This window comes from Tympanuchus pallidicinctus, unplaced genomic scaffold (genome assembly GCF_026119805.1).
Source record: "Tympanuchus pallidicinctus isolate F22 unplaced genomic scaffold, pur_lepc_1.0 scaffold2, whole genome shotgun sequence".
Classification (NCBI taxonomy): Eukaryota; Metazoa; Chordata; class Aves; order Galliformes; family Phasianidae; genus Tympanuchus; species Tympanuchus pallidicinctus.
Window position 1 is genome coordinate 29,277,186 of NW_026294721.1, and position 21,177 is coordinate 29,298,362.

Below are 21,177 nucleotides of genomic sequence, written 5' to 3' on the forward strand. Positions count from 1 at the left end.
TACTACAGAATGAATTATCAATACCTAAAGTTTTAAGAACTAACATACGTTAGAGAAGTATGTTATTTAACAGTTGTAGTTGAAGAGTTTTGGGCTTCTGCCACTGTGGAAAGGTGTATGGGAACTGCTGAATCAAGGCCTGAACCTCTGATTGATCACCTGAGACAAGCAATGAGCCAGGCACAGGAGCACAGCTGAAGGCAATTCACCTGTGCTGCCAGAAGGGGTGGAGCCTGGCTCCACCCCTCCTAGACCCATTTAAGAGCTGACTACCAGTGGGAAGGATCTCTTCTGGAGATCCCTCCTTTTGGAGTTTTCCAGCAGGTCCAGGATAAGGGTAAGCCCTTTATCTATTCTTTTTGGTGCAATAATCTGCTTAACCAAACTCTCTTGTGTATTTCTTAATTATAACACCTGTATATTTATCAGTTATACAAAAGGTCATCCTAAAACTGTTACATTTTTTTTATATTAAGGACTTTTTTTTAATAATGAATTTTTAAGTCTTTAGAGTCTGTAGCTGATTTGTTTTGCTATTTTAACCTCTCAAATACTAAGTCTCCTGAGAAACTGTAGACTGTTGTCAGTTTTTGTCAAAGATTAGAGACAACTCTTTTAGACTTAAAGGAATATATGTATATGCTGTTACTTCTCAATCCTGGTAATTCTTTGTAAACTACTATTTCAGGTGATGCACTTAACGTCATTAAATTTTATTATTGTTTCTATGGAAGGTGTCTATGAAGACTCAGATTCATGCAATGGAAAAAGATCAGCTGGCTCACCTGTTGAAAGAAAAGAATTCTCTTCAGAAAGTGCAGGAGGATAGGATACGAAACTTAACTGAGATGCTGGTGACTTCTGCCTCATTTTCCTCGAAACAGAATGCTAAAGTAAGCACAGACTTCCTAGATCTTTCTTTAATTCTGAAATACTTGTCAAAAATTAATACAAATGCACAGAATTATAGTGAAAATGAAAAAAGCTTCAGTTTAGCAGTGCTTAACCTTTGCTTTTAATATAAGTGTAAATGATAGTCTACGCAATTTTTACATGGGTTTTGAAGGAGTACATTTCTAATACTTCAGTGCTGTCTTCAATGAATCTTCAATGCTGCTTTGCAGTGAACAGGCAGCAAAGAGCTTTGCTTTCAAACTGTCAAGCTGTAGTTCAATTTTAAAGAAACTGCAGAAAAAATAAGCAGCTGGTTAGGATGCAGGACTGTTGGAACAGTAGACTAATCTCTATTTAGTGATTCAATTTTACTTTCTGTGAATTCTTTTGTTTTTCTCCCCTTTAAAGGCCAAGAGAAGAAGGAGAGTTACATGGGCTCCTGGTAAAATAAACCAGGAAAATGTGGACTATTTTGAAGATTTTGAAAAAACAACGCTAACCACAACAAAAAAAATGAAAATGTCTCTGTCGTCACTACCAGAGGCAGAGGACTGTAAGTACCATTTTTTTTGAGCAGAGAATTCTGTAAAGCAGCACTGAAATGGAGACTTGAAAATGAAGAACAATCTTTATTTTATAAATCTAAATTAAAAATCCATTTCACTTGCTAATAATACATTTAATTGACACTATGCTATTCAAACCGTTCTGTGAACTCAGAAAGCACTGACTTTGCTTTCAAAGGCAATTACATTTGTCTGTGAGTGAAGACTACTGCCTGGAGTGGATTCAGTTGCAATAATGCAGATAGTTATTGCAATGGAAATAAAACTGTTTTGTTTTTAAAAATGGAAACTTTGGAAGCTTTAGTTTTGTCATCCTAGGTGAAATAATTTGTAGGAAATCTGTCAGATAACTTCGTAAGCATTGCTTACCTTCTCAAAGGAAGTAAAGTCACCTCTAAGAGCATAAGGGAGATTTTTCTCATTTGTTCTGTTAAGCAAATGTATTTGCGTGTAAGAAAATTTAAAATATGAGGTGTTCTCTTGGAAAAACTAGGGGGGGAGGAAGATAAGGAGTAAAACTCAACATGTTAGCAGATATAGAAAAGTCATTACTCAAAGATTGAACTCTAATTGAAGGACTTACTAGAGGACCTAGATCAAGGAATAAAGAAAGCTGAAATGAAGAAAATAACTGGGCACTATTGATACTGAATTGCATCTTTGTACAGCCTTATTACCCGTTCATTTGTCAAGTTGCTTTAAATCTTTCTTATGGGAACGATATGTCTTCAGATATTACAGAATGCTTTTACTTGGCCTTTTTCTTCACCATTAGATACTTTTTCTCATCTATATATAAGTATATATTCTGGATTTTTTTAAATCCTCATTAACTTGTGATAGGTGTTCAGTGTAAGCACAGGGGCTGGATTAAAGTGCTGTTCACTTTCATAAAAGAAAATCATGAGACTTAGAAGTCCAACTGTGTGTTATATCTGTGTCATTGAATCATTATTTCCAATGTGATAAGACCTTTGATAAGAAAATTCTTGATTCCCAATTAAGAACTTATTGCTGTTCAGTATTTTTTGATGCATCTTCCTTTTCAGCTCTGTTAACAGAGAGTTCTGAACGAGACAATGAATATTTTACTGCTTCTGATCAAATTCAAGATACAGAATGGATTGATGGACCGGACATGAACTGGGTAACATCATAATATCTTCATTTTATCTTACTGTCCTGGTTTCAGCTTGGACAGAGTTCTTTCTCCATGGTGTCTGAAATGTTTTGGCTTTGGGAGAAAAACTGTGTTGATAATACGGGGATGTTTTAGTTGCTGAGCAGTGGCTGTGAAGAGCCAAGGACATAACTTCTTGTGCTGCCCTATTAGCAAGGGGAGCTAAGGGGCATGGGGAGCTTGGAGGAGGCAGAACCAGGAAAGCTGACCTATAGTTGGCTAAAGAGGTATTCCAAACCACTTGATATCATGTGGAAAAAGTTTAAAAACATGAGAGTTGGGGGGCTATTGGCTCCCCACTGCTTTATTGACTGGATGTCAGTTGCTGGGTGGTGAGCAATTGCTTGTGCATTACTTGTTTTGTGAATGTATCATTATCTCTGTTACTATTACTGTTCTTCTTTTTTCTTCCTTTTATATCTCAGTAAATAGTTTATCTCAGCCCACAAGTTCCACTTTGTTGTTTTTGTTTGATTCTCTAGTCTATCCCACTGGGAGGGGAAAGCAAGTGAACAACTTCATTGTGTTTATAGCTGACTGCTGGTTAAACTACAACGCTTAACATAGTCTATATGCATTGTAAGGCTGTCTTACTGAGAACCATACTCATCTGTAGAGCATCAATATTCTGTTATACATCTTTAATAATTATAACTTCTTAGTAAGAAAGTATCTTGGTCATCTCCGTGGAGTTGTGGTATGTTCTAGTAGTGAATGACCTAGAGAGCTTTGGTATTTAAGTAGCTCTGGCAGTGAAAAGCAACAAGGGTTATAATAAATTTGCTTGATCTTGTCAATCAGTTAACTGAAAGCAATTCTTTTTCTAGACTCGGAGAGACTTTGAAGAATCTGTGCAACTCTGTGAAACTTTAGCAGCAGAAAAGGTAAGCCTGTCCTGTATTCACCTTGAAATAAGGTGGAGAATTCCAATAACCTTTTCTAAAGCTTGTTGTGTTTCTTTCTTCAGGATATTGCTGTAAATGAAATCAATATTTTGCAAGCAAACTTTAATAAGTTAGTATTAGAAAATGAACAATTGAAATCAGAAATAAATGAAATGAAGGAGAAACTGGAGGAAAAGATAGAAATGGATGAATTTGAAGCACTGGAAAAACAAACACAAAGAGATCATGAGGTAAGGTGCACAGAAGTATAGATTAGTATTCTCTATACTGAAATGTTTTCTAGAGTTGAGTCTACAGAATGCTACTTTGATGTTGATTCGCAGGAGGTGGTGATACAAGCAGCATTCAGCAGTAGAAAGAATGAGCCTAGGGTTTAAAGTGGACAGAGTGTAAAAATCAGACTCTGACTTAAGAATTACAGATTAGATTTTCTTTTTTCTATACTTGTAACAATACAGAAATACTCAAAGAGTGCTAATTTTTAAGCTTTTCTAACAAAGACCAAGAGAAGAGCTTTTTCACTTTAAAAGTGCTTCTATATCTGGTCTTCTATTTGTGCTTCCTTTCACAGGATGCAACTGGAATGCATTCATGGCTTTACATAAACTTAATTTTGATATCTCTTGCTTGTCAGCAATAAGATTATCATTAATATCTGCACTGTACAGAAAAGACTGTTTAACATGACCAGAGTTGGATGTTCTGTATCTGTATGATTTCTGCATGAATTGCTTTGATCACTCTTGCTTCTTGAGCTGTTGCAGATTAAATTAGACTTGAATCATTTCTAACTGCTGTGAAGCTGAAATAGAGATTTTCATTTATTATTTTGAAAGAGTGTGGCAACTACGATTTGCTAACTAATAGAAAAGAAAATATAATACAGACCTTGCTTATTTGCATGGTGATGGCAACTAAAACCATTAGTGTGGGTGCTTTCTAACATCCTCAGCAATTCTGCTTCAATTTGCTCCACAGATACAACTAATGCATGAAATTACCAACCTAAAGAATATTGTTTCAAATGCTGAAGCCTACAATGAAGAACTCGAGGTGAGCCTGTCTCAAACTTGCATGCAATAAGATTTGTATAGAACATGGTTTGGTTTTTCTGTCTGGTACGGATGACCCTGACTTGATTGGGTTCTAGTTAGTCTTACCAGTTATGAGAAAGGTATGTCTCATCTTAATAATGCTTGTTATGTAAAAAGGATTCTTATAGATTCCTATCAGGAAAACAAACAAACTGGGAACTGTTTTTTTTTTTTTTTTTAATTTTTTTTTTTTTTTTACCTTCTTCTTTTCATGTTGTTTTTTAGGCAGAAATGAAGTCCAAACTGGAACAACTAAAAGAGAAAGAGAACAAAATAAAGATATTACAAAATCGTGTGGAGCAACTGCAGAAAGTGGAAATGGAAAGAAAAGAGACATCTCTTTTAGCGGTAAGCATGAGTTTTCTGCTTGGGCTGCTTAGGTTAAGTTTTGCTTTTCTGGAAGTGAGTTAAGCTTAAGCATAGCCTTGATGTGATGAAAATCTGCTGCCCAACAGGTTTTAATTATTTTATGAAGCTTAAAATGCAAATTACTATAGTATTAGTTCTGCAAGAAGTTTACTTTATAGAGGTACTCTGAAGTAAAGCTATGGGGAATTCTGTACTTTATCCCAGCTCTCAGTGTTGTGCTACTGTTCATTTTAGATAGAGTAATGTACCACATTGAGTCACTTGTACATTTTAACCATATTTGAATAATCACATTTGCTTTATTATGATCATAATTTTTTGAGGTTTTTGTCTCTTTCAGGGGGATTCTGATAAACTAATTGAGGAAATTCAACGGCTGAATAAATCCCTTTTAGATAGTGAAACCATAGCCTTGGATGCCAAAAAAGAATCTGCTTTTCTCAGAACAGAAAATTTGGAATTGAAGGAGAGGATGGTAATTGCTTTTTAAACTGCTTTTGTAGTGGTACAAAATACTGTTTGGCAATGTTTGCTCCCAGACTAGAGAAAGATATCTGTAAAGACAATTGACTTAATACTCAAAGTAATGTTTTCACTGTGGAACTCATGGTAAAGCATACCCTCAAGAAGAAGATAAAAATAAATCTGATGTTATGCAGGAGCTGGTCTTCATTTTTTTTGTCTTTTATGAGAGAAGAGAGTAAATGTCTGATTTTAATAGGGGTCAGATTAGTAAGTTATCAATTTAGAAAAATGGGATGGGACTTTTAAGTTCTGAAGGAGTAAAGGAAATAGGAAAAATGGCTATGGTTCTGACTTCAAATGTATCTTACATTTTATTACATTACTCTAAAAGAAATGAAGTTGTTTAATGGTGGCAAATTCTATTAGACCAGGCCAAAATTATTCCAATCAATAACACAAAATGTGTCAGATTTAATTATTAACTGCTAAGCAAGTGAACTTGTATTTTGTGTATGAACTTCATGTTGTGTTGTTTTCCTCAAGAATGAACTCTCAAATAATCATAAGCAAATGCAAAAGGATGTGCAACTTTATCAAAGCCAAATAGAAGCAGGAAAGGCGAACTACAAAAAAATGCAAGCTGACTTGCAGAAAGAGTTGCAGTCTGTATTTCAAGAAAACACAAGGCTAAATTCACTGATGGAGGGTAAAATTCCAAAAGGTACTGTTCTGTTTAAGTTGATTTTTTTTTTCCTCTCCCGTTTCCTTTTATTTGTTTGATGTGAGGGATGTAGGGATGCTCTTTTCTCACTGAAGTTAAGATAAAATATCAGAATCTCTGATACTAATGACACATAGCAGTCTGCATTAGCACTTTCTTGAAATATTTGTTAAACTGGGATTTCCATAATCTTTGTATGTCACCCACGACAATCAAGTTAATGAAGGATATCAAGGAGAAAGTAGAAATAAACTGAATGCCAGTCTAACCAAGTCCGACCAAATTCAAAGCAGTTCCATCTTTTGATTACTGACAAATTACAAAATAGTCTTTGTAGACTTGACATCCAGAGCATGATATGAAACTGCTGAAATTAAAACCTATTTTTCTTCTCTTGCACTCTTATTAATTAAAACTTGTTGATTGTTTAGATCTGGTTTCTCTTCTGGATCTGGAAAAAAAGGCATCTGACTTAAAAGCAGAACTAGAAAAAGCATTGGAGGAGAATGTACTACTACAAAAAAAAGTAGATGAGCTGTCGGAACTTCAGCCTCCACCAAATACTGTTGAGGTGCAGCAGACAGAGGTAAACAAAAGTCGAATTATTCTGCAGCTTGTCTTTCTTTTGTGCTTTTTATATTGCATTTGACTAATAACACATTAATGGAGACTGATTGGATAGTTTTCAGTAAAAAATCTTAAATCAAACATTAAGGTTTTACGAAGTTCATTACGGTGTTGTTTCTCAGGCATTTGGTATTTACACGGGAATAAATCATGAGTTGTATGCTCAGTTATAGTCTACTATAACTAATGAAGTATTTCTAGTACAAAGCTTGCTTGTTTACCATGGTCATCATTAGACAGCTACATGTGTTTTGTCCTTGTTCACGACACCATTTTACCTATCCTAAAGCTGACTTTTTATCTAGATGGGTAAAAGTAAATCTTAATGCTTCTGAGTAGAAACATTGGTTGGAGAGTAAAAGGTTTAATTTAAACTTTCCAGAATTTACAAGCAGACTTTCTTGTTTCCTGGCAGGGCATAGTTTAGTATACTTTTTCCTATAAATTCTTCCTAAGACTTTGCAAATTTGTTATACTCAGTAGCAAATACAGGAGAATTTATATGCGCTTATGGTCCAGGACAAGTAATCTTGAACAAACTTGATTGTGAATATTTTGCAGAATGTTCCAAAACCTACTATTGGCCTACTTCTACTTATAAAAAAAAAAAAAAAAGTTAAGTAGATGTTAAAACCTTTATAAAATCTGTATTGCCAGTAGTGTTGATATGTCAAAAGTACAATCAGATTAAGAGCCATAGCTTGCCATGTTTGTTCAATTCTCAGAACAGTGACAGGAAATATTTTGAGAACATCTTAAGAGTTAGAGGGGAGAGTTTTAATGGTTTTTGAGTGCAATAGGATTTGTGTTCCCCTCCTTCTCCCTGACATATTTAGATTTTGTTTTATTGGGATTAAGTGTTGGAAGTCTAGCAATGTACTGCTCTCTGTATTTGCTTGTATTTGTTTTTTATTATACAGCTATAACAAATATTGACTTTTAAATGCTGTTGTTTTTTCCTGACAGATTCCTGAAAAACATGAGTTAAGCTTACTAAAATTGGAAAGAGAAAAGCTGCTCTCTGCGGCAGCTGATAATGAAGTTAAACTTAACTCTTTAACTGAGGAAATTGAAAAATCAAAAGAAGAGCTAGCAGATGCACAGCTTAAATACGTAAACTCTAATCAGGAATATGTAGTGCTTAAACAGCTCCATGAAGAACTAGAACAAAAATACCTAGCTGTGTCAGAAAACTATGAACAAATGAAGCTTCAAATAGAACATTTGTCTAAAGATGCAGAGGAGTCTAAAACAGCTTTGGATTATGTGAAATTAGAGGTTGGTGTCATATTCCTCTTTTTGACATATGCTAAGAATTCTCCAAGTGACTTCTTTTTAAAATATAAACAGTAGTTTTCTAGGTATAGTGTTGTAACTGAAGTTCTACTTTCAGTGGATATCAGTTGTACTTGCCGGATGGATAAAATTTCAGATGCACAGGATTATGCATCTCAGTGGCCTCTTTCTTCATAGGCAAAGAAATAAGCTACTCAAGGATATGTGTTTTCCTGTACTTTTTCTTCTTCTTCTTAAGTTTACTCATTATTATGCAAATATATTTTAAATAAGCAGTTACTGCCTATTCTTTCCGAATTCATAGGAACAAAGCTTTCTCATCAGTGAACTGTTGAGATTTTCTTTTAAAAGAAAGAAAACTGAATATCTTTCAAACCACAGAGAATCACGGCATTACTTGGCAAATGGGTAAAAATTCATACAGGATGAGAAGGAAAACTAAGCTGCATGCACTTCTGACAAGCCTTTTGGCAACTATATGGCTGTCATATTCAGCTATGGATTTGACAGGATTACGATTTCATATGTTTGTGTTTTGGCAAGAATTTTCCTGCTAAGGAGGTTCTGGAGACTAATAATTGATGTGGACAAGATTATAAATAGAGGGTTAATGAAACGATTAAATTCCTACTCTTTTGAAGACTGAAAGGATTGTCTAGCTTATCTAAGCAGATGAGTATGAAATTATGTACATATTACACTGTTTTACATGAGTGAAAGTGTTTATTCCCTTCCCTTTTAAATTAAAGCTCTCTAATAAAATGAAAGAATTGGAAGAAAAGACAGCAGAACACAAACATTATCTTCATGTAAAAGAAGAGCTTGCTCAGGCTCATCACAAGCTAAATGAAATGGAACAATTAAAAGAGCAAGAAAAGATTGTGGAAGCAAGATTGGAGACCAAGGATTCGGAGATCCAGGCAGTTCTTCAGCAGCTTAATGGATGCTGGGAAGAAATAAAAAATCTCACTCAAGAAAGAGATCACCTGAAACAAAAAGAGGAATCACTCCAAGCTGAGACAGACCAGCTCAAAGAAGACATAAAGGACACTGTTTCAATGGTAGGCATTCTGACTTTATTGAAGTGGACTGTACATATCAAAAACTATAAAAGATATGTCGGCTGCTCTGAAAGTAATACCTCCTATTTATTTGTATGGAAACCTCAATGGGTACAAAGAGCACAGTAACACTATTTGATAGAGCAAATTCTCAGCTACAAAACTGTTTTTCAGTGTAATCACCACTATTAATTACGTATTTTTGCCAGTAATAAACTGGGGGCTTCATGTCACACTTGTAAAAATCTGCACCAGTGGAGGTGATCCACTGTTGCCTCTGCTGAAGTGTACTACCCACCACTTAACTGTGCTAACACCCACTGTTCAGTCTCCATAAATGTTAAGCAAGGGTCAATGAAGTTTTCTGATAGATCCAGCTTCTGGACCCTTGTAAGTGTCCATGGAATAATTGCTACAGGTGACTTGAGAATTGAAGTGTAGCACTGCTCACTGGGAAGTGAAGGTACGGATTGTTTACAGGGATATGAGAGCAGAGTGCAGGTTGTATGCCATTAAGTAGTACAGAATGTTGAGTGGAGACTGTAGCCAGGTTCTGTGATCTGTAGTAGTCCCCTAGGCAACCTTAGGTTTCAGCAATATCAGGAAAACCTGATGTACTGCTGTAAGAACAACAATGCGGGGATAGGGGGACTGATGGTGCCAAGACACTGATAATCTGCTTACCTACTACTCCTGGGCCAAATGTTTTGGGGGTTTTTTTGTTTGTTTGTTTGTTTTGTTTTGTTTTTTTGACAAAGTGTGCTCCTTTGGGTGGACTTTGCTTATTATGGGCTCATCAAGAACATGGAAAATGGTTTCAAACTGAAGTAGAGGGGATCTAGATTGGATGTAAGGAAAAAAAGTTTTTGTAATACAAGTGGTGGAGGCAGCACTGGCACAGGCTGTCCAGAAAGGTTGTGACTGCCCCAACCTTGGAGACATTCAAGGTTAGGCTGGGCTGGGCCAGGGGCTGTGTGCTTGATCTGACCCTAATTGAGATGTGCCTGACTCCCCTGCTGAAGAGGGACAGTCTAGGTGACCTTTAAAGGGTCCTTTCCAATTCAAATGACTCTGTGAATATCAGTGGATGCATTTTTTTTTTTTTTTTTTTCCTGCATGAAGGAATTAAATGACACACCTTTGCTTCATATGCAGTTCCACATCTGACACCAATTTGTCAAACTGTTCCTCTGTTGCCATCTGTCACACAGCAACTAAATGTAATGGCTTATGGGTGAGAAGGTTCTACCTCTACTGCCACTCCAACATCCACCTGGTGCGAGCCAACATAATAAAATAGGCATTACTTTCAGAGCAACCCTTGTATATTGAAATATATGGGGGATAAGAGGAGAGAATTTTCTTTGGTATTTTGTTTTTGTTTGGGTGTGGATTTTTTGTTTGTTTTTTGCGGAGTACCTACTAATGTGGCAAAAAATAGCATCTCTGTCTTGTGGATTTTCTTTATTCTAAAGAACATTTTAGCACATGAAGAACTGAGAAATGCACAGAGTTCTCTCCAGAAATCCCAGGAAACTGTTAAGAAGCTGGAGAAAATTATTTCTGAAAAAGAGACTCAAATTGTGAGTGCTAAGGAGATGCTCGGGAAAACTATTAATGAACTTCAAATACAGGTAAGATGTTTTGTAATCATTCAAAACTAAAATGTTTCTAGCCAATGTCTTTCCCAATTCTGTGAAAGCAAGTCTTGTCTGTCTGATTACAGTCTCTTCTTCTTGCTCTTAAATTTCTAGACCTTTGGTAGAAAATACTCAAAAAAGTGGCATTCATAGCTTGAATTTCTACAGAGCTCAACAACTGATAGTGTACAATGAACTTTTTCCTAACTAATATGTGCTATAGGTACCAACTTGACAGGTGAAATTAGATGGCAAATAGAGATAAGGGGTACCCAAGAGTAGTAACAGAGCTTATGGTTTGTGAATTTTGTTCTCAGTGAGAAGTCTCGTACATGGCTGTAAATGAAACTGAGTTCATAACATGTAACAGGGAGCTGATATGTTTTTCAAGCTTGTGTACAAATGACCAGGAAGAGTGCTGTACCTTATGCAGCAGCTTCAGTAACAGTTCCTTTTGCAGGCCCATCTGTAATAGATGACAGTAGATTTACACTGCAAGACCCAATAAATTAATCAACGTTAACTTAGTATTTGCATGGTTTTTGAAAGAGCAAATGCATAGAAATAGATGGAGTGAGTTTTTATTTGGCTTTTTCCTATCAGATATTTTCTAAATAAAACATAACCAGTATTAGAGAAAAAACTGTGAAAAATTAGCATTTAAACAGGTGACAGAAAGGCCAAAGACTGTTGGATTTTTTTTCCCCAGATTTGTTACAGTTTATTAAAGATTTGTTTAAAAATACCATAGCTGAATAAATGAAAGTTTTCATGTTTTAGTTTTCATTTTGAGTTGTTGGAGATGTTACCTTTGCATATTTTGTAGTTATCACAGATGACAGAAGAACTTAAAAACATCACATCAGAAAGAGACAGGCTTGCTGCGGAGAATGAAAGCCATAGAAAAAGTGATGAGCTTCAGGTGCTAAAGGAACAAATATTTTCCCTTACACAAGAGAAGAATTCATTACAGGATAAGCTGGACAGTTTACATCTCAAAAAAGAAGAATATGGAGAAGGAACTCTGGTAAGTATTCTGCTAAGTTGGTAATACAAAGCATACGTGTTTAAACTTTACTTTGAGTGATAATAGTTCACTAAATAGACCAGAGAAGGATCCTACTATTTGACTGCAGGCCATCAGACACCACAAGCAGTATTGTTTACCTAAGAGGCAGTTCAACCAATACTATCAGTTGTATCTGGGCAACTAGTAGCAAGCTATGACAAACTTTTCCTGTAAATAGAATTTTATCTTAATACAGGATGGTGGTGTTATGGGTTGATCTGCATAGAGATGAGGTACTGTAGTTAAGTATTTGAACCTAAGAATTGTTTAACTGAAAGGGATGCTGATGTATTTTTCAAAACATAGAAACCTTTTTGGTTTTGTTTTGTAGGCAAGGTCTGCTGATGGCCTTTATGCCCAACATTTTCCTTAACTGAATATGCTGATAGCATGTGTGTGTTTTTATACATAAATGCACTTGAAAAATATAAACTTAAAAAAGATATCTGTAAAGTAATATTTATGGGGAGGTGGACAGACTTGAAGAGATAATATCTTGACATCTTATCACAGAATCATAGAATGGGTTGGGTTGGAAGGGGGACCCTAAGGATCATCAAGTTCCAACCCCCCTGCCATAGGCAGAGCCATCAACCTCCAGATCTGATACCAGACCAGGTTGCCCACGGCCTCATCCAACCTGATCTTATCTAATGTTGAAACTAGATACATGGACAAGATCTTTGTAGCACGTTTGTTTTTCCTCAGGATTAAACCACAGCCGTGGTGTTCTGCTTTTGGCAACCTGTTTCAGAAGACATCTTCTCAAATTTTATATATATATATATATATGTATTTTTTTTTCAAGAAATTTGAAATACTGAATTCAGTCAAATCCTGTTAATTTCCATTTACAAATTCCTTTAAAACATAGGTTGTTGTTTTGTGGTTTTTTTCATAAATAGCTTGTCAAAGGTCTGATAGAATTCTCTTATCACTGGCTTCTCTAAATGTGATGACTTTTATTCCTGTGTAAAATAGGAATCAGTGATTCGAGAAAAATCTGTTGAGCAGGAATTAATTCATCTAAGAGAGGAGCTGAGCCAGACACAAAAGAAACTGCATGAAATGGAGGAAGTGAAGGCAACTGAATTTAACAGGGAATCTGAAAAAGTGGAACAAACAGATCTTATTTCAAAATCGCATGATTGTCGAGAAATGAGCACTATGACAGACAGAGATGATGATTTTAAAATGCAACTGGAGAATCTCCAAAGTGAGAGAGACCACTTGAGAAACACCGTACAGGAAGCAATTAGCATGGTAATGAAAACCGTTCCATACCTTTAAGGCAAAGTCTTTAGTAAACTTCTGTCATAATTTTTGGAAATGATGCTCGAGCTTTAATTTACTTGAACTGTTTTGTGTCCAAAGAATTCAGAAGTGCAGGAAGAATTGAAATCTGCTCGTAACTCCATTAGACAACATCAAGAGACCATTATGGATCTGAAAGAAAGTATTTCAGAGAAAGAAAGTCAACTCTTGAAAGCTCAAGAGGCGTTGAAGGAAACAGCTGAAGTGGAACAAAAGGTCAGATATAGTTTGGTGAAGCAAATAAGTTCTATCTTCTACAGACTTCAATTTGAAAGGTTTCAATAAATGTATTAACAAAACTTAAAGCTTTCCCCTTTTTTAATCTACTTTGTAAAAGAAGGCCATAACAATAGAGGAAGTGGAAAGATAACCAAATTGCAATTTGATATGTAAGCTACAGCCTTTATAACAAAATGTGCGTTGGTGCTGAAGAATCAAATATTAAACATCAGTGCTGCTATTTGACCTCAACTTATTTTCCAAGTCTTACACTTCTTAATGTTATTATAGTTAACATGTTATCTTTCAGCTATGTAACTCTGAAGATACCTAAGTGACTAGGGGGCAATTTAGCCCATTCTTTCACTTGCTACACTTATTATAATTTTATTTTTTTTTTCTTATTTTTGTATATGAAGCTATTGTTGCTTTAAGAAAAAAAAAATAGGCTTGATTCTACCAAGCATACAGATCTGCTGTGGAGTTGTTTTTCTGGAATTATCATGAACTGTAGGTTTTCATACATGCTTTCTAATGAGATAGAAATGCTGAAACATGATTAACATATCACTAAAATTGTTACATTATTTGTTTGCAACATTAGTAAACTGATGGATATTTCTTCTGTAAAATTTTTTTTTATAACAACCCGTATGTGTAGGTGGAGCTTTTGAAATGTGATCCATTGACACTTTTCCTACATCAACCTGACTACTGAGACACAAAAAGGGACATAAATTAAAAAGTTACTGTTTTTTTTCCAAGCATCCATAGATATATTAGCAATATTAATAAGCTATTTGTTCTTTCAGCTCACTGAAGTAACTGAGAACCTGACTCGCGTCTCTTCTGAGTATGGCAAACTACTGGTGGAAAAAGAACAAACAGAAACAAAAATGAATGAGCAGATCTCTCAGCAGCTTGAAAAAATAGCTTTACTTAATGTGGAGAAAGATGAGCTACAGCAAATGGTAGAGGTCTCTAAAACAGAAAAAGACCAGTTGAAGGCTGATTGTCAGGAAAGCAAGGAGAAAGTACGTATCAAATCTCTTAAATAATTGTTTTAAAGACGCTTTATAGCACTCAGTTTCTTCAGTCCTGTAGCTATTAGCTGCTCAGTATCCCTCCCTCTCTTCATTTGTTCTCAGCAGCAGTAAACTAAAAATTGACTCTACTAATCCAATCTGGATTTTGGAATTTCTCTCTTAATTTTCCTTTGTAGATGTTGTGGTCACTATGCCACTCTGGATTAAGCATAGTTTTCCACCTGCTGGATAAATGCTCTACAAGTTTCTCTTACTTTTCCAACCTACAGTGGCTTCACATTTGGCACTGAACAGTAAAAAGTAATCTAAGGTTACAAAAATCAAAGGGTTTGAGGTTTTCTACAATTTCAACTCAGAATGAGCAGGCAAAAAGAAAGCTAAATCCAGATCTGAAATTGATTTGAAATTGATTTTCCAAATTGATCATTTGGAAAATGATTCAATTTCTGTCTTGATTCCTTGTTTTGAAAGCAGGATACTGCTTATTCAGTATTCCAAGTATTTGCCTAGAAAATGTGTTTACTTTGATGCATCATTTCAGACAAACTTGACCTGAGATGCAGCTAACAAAAATTTAGCTGCTATATTCTGAAACTAAATGGAAGTGAGGTAAATAATTATTTCAGAAAAGAATTTGTAGTTTCAAATACTTCTCTCCTAGAAATTCAAATGCCTTGTCTTACCACTCTTAACCTAAATGAGCAATGTTTAAGAAAGTCATACTGGGTATTCAGCTATGTAATACTTTGTTCTGAAGTTGACAGAAGTTCTGACAGAAATGGAAAGTCTGCAGGAAGAACTAAAGCATCAGAAAGAGCAAGCTGATATTCAGAAAAATATGCTGGCAGAAGGAGAAGAGAAACTACAAAACACTGAAGAAAAGCTGACTGAGGAAATAAACAAACTGAAAGAAAAGGCAAGTACAGTAATATAAACTCTTCTTAAAACTAATTTAGAGACTGTCTCCTCAAGGGTTAATGAGAGAGAAAAAGTATCTACCTACAGTAACTTGGGCTATTTTACTTTTTGATAGATGATCTTATGGTAAATGTTATTAGTAAAAATTCCACAGTTGCTAAACTGTGTTTTTTGTTCATTTGTTTTGTGTTTTTTTTGTCTTTTGTATCTTTGTAGATAGACAAGTTGAATGAGGACTTAAATTCAGTAACCAAAGAAAGGCAACAGGTGCTGGAAGAAATAAAAGAAAAGGCAGAGCATGAAAACAGTAAACTTCAAGAGCTGGGGAAACAATGTGCTTTGTTGGCACAGGAGAGAGATCAGTTCCAGGAAAAGCTGGAATGTGCTCAAGCAGAGAAGAACAAACTGGAAGTTAATCTACAAGAGAGTATTAATAAGGTGCTTTGTCTTTAAGTACAATAATTATAAATGTTGGAGAGCAGATCGGCTGTTTCTTGAAACTGTTTTGGAAAAGTTTCTTATGGATATTATATATCCAAATTAAAGCTCACCAGTGTTTTTTAATTTCTGTCTTGTGGAATTGTATTTTAGGATATATATGAGCTCTTTCAAAAATCTTATCTAAGGCTACTTCATTTAGAAAGGAATGAGCAAATGTATATATTGAATTACCTAAACACTCTGGTGATATTTTTTGAATGCTACAGTATATCTTGTTGAGCTCTGAAATTAACACTGAAAGTGACAAATTCTCTACATTGTTATTTTGCTTCTGGATATTCAACAGTGAAGGTGATAGTTTTGAGCTGAAGGTTTTGAGCTGAAGGTGAAGGTTCAGTGTTGAGCTGGAATTCTTATTCAGAATCAGCCATCTGTAGATGATTTAAATCTAGGGTGCTACTGATTCATTTGAATTTAGGTATTTTTTGAGTGTTAGTTATATTGCTATGAAACTTGAAATTTAGAGATTGTGTAAGGAATGCTACTCCTATAATAATCACAAATAATTTTAAATTGCATTGACAGTATTTCCATGATAAAGTTCTCTAATGTGAAGTCATTATTTCTAGACAGTTATTAAAGCAATATGAATGAGGTTCACATTTCTCCTTTGTGTTCCTCTTCTCTGAAACAAGAATTGTAGAAAGTAAGTCCAAGCATGTTTGATAGCATACTTTGTACAGTTCTTCATACTAAATGCTAAGGTCTTATCAATATTCTGTCAGGTTTTTCTTAGAATAAACTTTTCAAATAAATATGTAACTTTCTATGTTCAGACTGAAGCAATTTGTGATTTTTTTCCTAAGTATTTAACTCATATGAAATAGTAGTTTGGTGTGTTAGAAGTAGATTCATATATCTCACAACTTTTAAAATATTTGTTGGTCTAACTTTATCTCAGATTCTTGAAACTGAAAAGGAGTTGAAATGTCATCAAGAACTCCTCAGTGATGAGAAAATGAAAGCTGAAGAACGGGAAGAACATCTGTTAAAGGTTCAGAGGAGATCAGAGATCTTACAGGACAGCCTAACAAATAAGGTGGGGAGGCTATGGTTTTTATCTAGTTACTCTATAGTGCTGCTTTCTGATGTTTGAATCACTGAGCTAAATTCTTGGTCAAGACAACTCCTATTTAACTTTAAACTGCCAGCACGTCATTCTGTGTTCTATAATAAACACAAACGTGACAAAGGATTCTGTAATGATTTAAGTAAAATTTAGAAGCAGCACTTTCAACTCATCTCAGATAAGTTGGCTGCTCCACTACGGTGTGCATAAATCCACATCCATTTTAAATACAGTGGTAGTTATTTATGTATTCATTCAGACTTCAAAAATCACTGTGTAGACAATACGATTCCAAGTGGGTTTGCAATCTTTGGAGCTTTGCACAGTTTCAAACTGTATCTGGTATTCAGCAAGTACTGCTGCTTAGATCTTCCCAGCTCAGACTTTTCTGCAATTTTTACTTTGCATTTCATCTGTCAAACTTATTTTGTCTGTGGACCTAACAGTGTAAGTAAGGATTACTTTAGGTAAACAATTAGCATTAGTATTCAAATTGTTGGAGCAGATAGATGGACAATTCAATTGTGTTTATCTTCTGTTAATTTTCCGACTCTGTTTTTTGTAATATGGATTTATGTTGACTGTGTTTTGTTTTCACGTTGCTTTAGTGCAACCCAAAGTTGGCTAGAGTTCTCTGGATGTAATGCTATTCTTAATCTTCTGAGAGATTAAAACATTGAAATTGTTTTTAAACTTTTCATGCTGCTAGCATGAATTTTAGACTTACTGGGAATTGTCTTGTGTCAAATACAGACAACTCATTTTAGTTTTCATAGTGGAGTCTATAGACTAGGACCAGCTCATTTTTATTTTTTTTTTTTTGTTCCTCCAATGTTACAGATTCAACAGTTAACTGATATGCTAAATAGCATATCAAGTGAAAAAGACCTGTTATTGGCTGAAAGAGCTACTCATTCTTTCCAACTTGAAGAACAAATCTCATCAATTAATCAAGAAAAAGATGAGTTACAAAAACTTCTCCAGGACATCAGTTCTGAGCGGGACCAACTCAAGATGGAATTGCAGAAAAGTTCTGAGATGGTTGGTGATGCAAGCCACATACCTAAGTCAGTAATAACTTACCTTCTTGAATCTTACTTAATTATGTATGCATTTATTGTAGTGTATTGAAACAAGTGAGAAACTGGAATGTGCTCTAAACAAACTGAAGCAGAGAGACCTGAACGATACTTCTGTTCAAGTGAACTTACTGGATAATGCAGAGCAGATGGATGATGACAGCCTGGTGGCAAAAAGCTTGGAAATTAAGGTGAACTACTGTACTTTTTAAGGGATACATGTCAAGATTTAATATTGTTATTCAGGAGCCTAAATCTTACTTCTGTGTATGATTTATAAGGAATTGGTGAGTCCTCTTTCTTTACATTAAAAATTGAAAATGAAGATAGTAATGGCCTGTAAATTTGGGCTGTCCTATATTTGCCTTAAGGTGTAATATAGATTCTGTATGTGATTTGTGAGGTGCAGTTTACCAATAGTCCCTTGAAGCATATTTGCATTTCATAGCCTGCTAACTGCTTTAAACTTAGGGTGAAAGCTTTCCTAGGAAAGAAAGCAGCTTGTCCATTTCACAAAGGAAGACAGAAGGTAGAGTGTTAGGAGCAATTTCATGATCTTTGCACAAGAGGATCAAAGAGATCAGCACTATTCTGAGAGCAGCCTGGGTGGTAAACTTGTGTTTAAGATTGTAAACAAATCTTAATTCGGGCCCAGCTTCCTGTTTCAGTCTTCATCTGTGACAATAGAACAGATTTCAGCTCTTGCTTTACTTTTGTGTTCCTTTGTAAAACCTTATGCGTGCTGTGGGGGTTAACCTGGAATCTGATGTTCAGCTTATTTATAACTAATGACTCTTTGCTTATTGTGACTTAATTTGCTTAATTTATATTCAGGAACATCTTGAGACATTCACAGATATAAGGAAGAGGTATGACTGTCTCTCTACAATGTCTCTTGATCTAAAAGCTGAACTGGATTGTCAGAAAGCAGTGATAGCTGCAATGCTGAGTCAGCTTTCATTGGAACAGAGTAAAGAAGTCAATCGATTGCAAATGGAAAATGAGAGAATTAATGGTCATCTCCAGAGCTTATTGAACAAACTAAAGGTACCAACTAAAATGCTGAATATGTGGATAATTCATACTACTTTGTTTCTTTTTTTTGATAGTCTCACTATTAACAGCTTGGATTCTACATGATCTGGCTTTGATATTTCATAAATGCTTGTCTTAAAGAAAATAGACCCCTAACATATCTAAAAAACTGGAACTGTTTAGATAAACGAACCTCTTTTTTTTTTTTTTTTTACTGTAATGCAGCTGTTTTCCATGGTAGTATTTCATCAGTACTAATCCATTTTCACTGATGGGAAGTGTTCTGTTTGTAAATCAAATTATAGTCATCTGAGTACCTATTTCCTTGGAGAAGATATGCAAGATGCCTTGGAGATTTCTGTTTATTTTGTAAAAAATACCAAAAAGTTTAACTTCTGTGGTCATTCAGACTTTCCTCAATCCATAGTTCTGTGGAGAAACATACTCCAATTATTAGAAAAAAATTAAAAGGACTTAGGAAAGAATTACTGTCATCATGAACAGAAGTATAGTAAAACTCAGTTTTGGTGCGGTTTTTTTTATTTAAAGGGAGGGAGAAGGAAGGCAGGGAGGCAAAATAATGATAGAATGAAAGTTCTGGTAATAAAAATATTAGTCATCTTTATAAATACCATTACCTAAAATGTTTAACAAGAAAGGTTTGAGTAGTATTCTTAAAGAACCTGATCTCCTATTTTCACATAAGCTACCTAACGTTCTTTTTTGTTGTTGTTGTACAGTTTTTGTATGGTCGTGTTTGTTCAAAGAAGAAGGATTATCATGCTACTGTTAGTAAGTATGTAATGGAATTGTACGAGGAAAAGAAAAAGCAACATCAGTTACAAGTTCAAATTCAGTGCTTGAAGAAGTGTCATTTGAATCAGAATGAAATATCTTCTCACGAGTTAAATGTCGAAGTGTGGCAGAGTTTGCACTTGAATACACAGGTATGATTTAAAATTTTCAATGACTTGGGTATTTCAAGACATGATCTAACATGGTTGCACTAGTCTAATGGGCATTGTTTTTTAAACTTTGAGGAGGGAAAAGCAATACTTTTTTAACGCTACCCAATTGCATAAAAAGAATTTGGATTGATAAAGTGGCTAAAAATTAAGTTAAAAAACTTTGGACTACTGTTTACTAGTTTGCCCTGTAGAATACATTTCTATGTGATACTGAGATGATTTCCGTTAGCAATTAGATGAATTTTCACTAACAAACATTTTTCCACTTTCACCTTCCACCTGCACCCAGGAGCCTGGATTGTCTGATTTTTCCATTAGGGGATGGCAAAATTCCTTTTAGCGTAGCAAAAATGGAATAGTTAGATGCTAAAACATACTTCCTCCATATATAGGTAGCTGAGGGGGCAAACATATATGTGTGTGTGTGTGTGTGTATATATATATATGTATGTGTGTATATATATATATACATATATATATATCTAACAAAATATTTGATCCCTTTTCTGTGAAGATCATCCTCAAAGATATATCAGAAATGGAGAGTGAACTTCTCAGCATCGAGGCAGAGTTGCAGCAGGAAGCAAGTACTAGAAAGGAAACAAGACAATTCTGGGAAACTTGTTCAGGACACCACTGTAATACGGAAGAACTTAAAGAAGAGTTAAAGAAGGATAACGAAAGGCTTTTACAAGTCATTAAATTCTGGACTCCAAAGGGAAAGGTAAATAAAAACTTGATTCGTAAAGAATGTATTTAATGTGAGTACTGTGTTAAATATTTCTGTAATCTAGTTGAAAACAACAACAAAAAAATTTTGAAGTTCATTTATTAATTACTGTCAGCACTTGTTTTAGTATTTAACAGTGTAAAATGTGGGAATAATTACAAGATTTCTTTAAGACTTTTTTCCCCTCATGCAATTAAATTGGAAACTTGTGCTTAAAAAGATTTCCTGGTAGATAACTGTGTGTATGTGGCAGGTTTTTCAGTATGTTTGTCATGGGTTCCTGTGGTCTTGCTTCTGGGGTGGGGGCCTCCCTCCCAAAACCCTCAGGAAGACAAGAGTACAAAAAGATGAGAGTACAGCTAGATTGAGGTAACAGAGAAACTGATTTACTAGAAATGGTAAAGGAATATG

At 35.0% G+C, this 21,177-nt stretch overlaps 1 protein-coding gene across 1 annotated transcript in view; it reads left to right on the forward strand.

The window, feature by feature from the left end:
- CENPE (centromere protein E) overlaps nt 1-21,177 on the forward strand; it is a 38,328-nt gene that overhangs the window by 8,827 nt on the left and 8,324 nt on the right. The window contains exons 13-37 of the mRNA XM_052682491.1: nt 735-893; nt 1,303-1,447; nt 2,510-2,607; nt 3,468-3,524; nt 3,608-3,775; nt 4,524-4,598; nt 4,865-4,987; nt 5,349-5,483; nt 6,017-6,194; nt 6,626-6,780; nt 7,788-8,099; nt 8,867-9,178; nt 10,654-10,812; nt 11,645-11,845; nt 12,869-13,150; nt 13,262-13,417; nt 14,233-14,454; nt 15,224-15,386; nt 15,605-15,822; nt 16,787-16,924; nt 17,795-17,995; nt 18,078-18,224; nt 18,868-19,080; nt 19,809-20,015; nt 20,551-20,760. Of these exons, the coding sequence (XP_052538451.1) occupies nt 735-893; nt 1,303-1,447; nt 2,510-2,607; nt 3,468-3,524; nt 3,608-3,775; nt 4,524-4,598; nt 4,865-4,987; nt 5,349-5,483; nt 6,017-6,194; nt 6,626-6,780; nt 7,788-8,099; nt 8,867-9,178; nt 10,654-10,812; nt 11,645-11,845; nt 12,869-13,150; nt 13,262-13,417; nt 14,233-14,454; nt 15,224-15,386; nt 15,605-15,822; nt 16,787-16,924; nt 17,795-17,995; nt 18,078-18,224; nt 18,868-19,080; nt 19,809-20,015; nt 20,551-20,760 (4,434 nt within the window). The remainder of the gene's footprint in view (nt 1-734; nt 894-1,302; nt 1,448-2,509; nt 2,608-3,467; nt 3,525-3,607; nt 3,776-4,523; nt 4,599-4,864; nt 4,988-5,348; nt 5,484-6,016; nt 6,195-6,625; nt 6,781-7,787; nt 8,100-8,866; nt 9,179-10,653; nt 10,813-11,644; nt 11,846-12,868; nt 13,151-13,261; nt 13,418-14,232; nt 14,455-15,223; nt 15,387-15,604; nt 15,823-16,786; nt 16,925-17,794; nt 17,996-18,077; nt 18,225-18,867; nt 19,081-19,808; nt 20,016-20,550; nt 20,761-21,177) is intronic.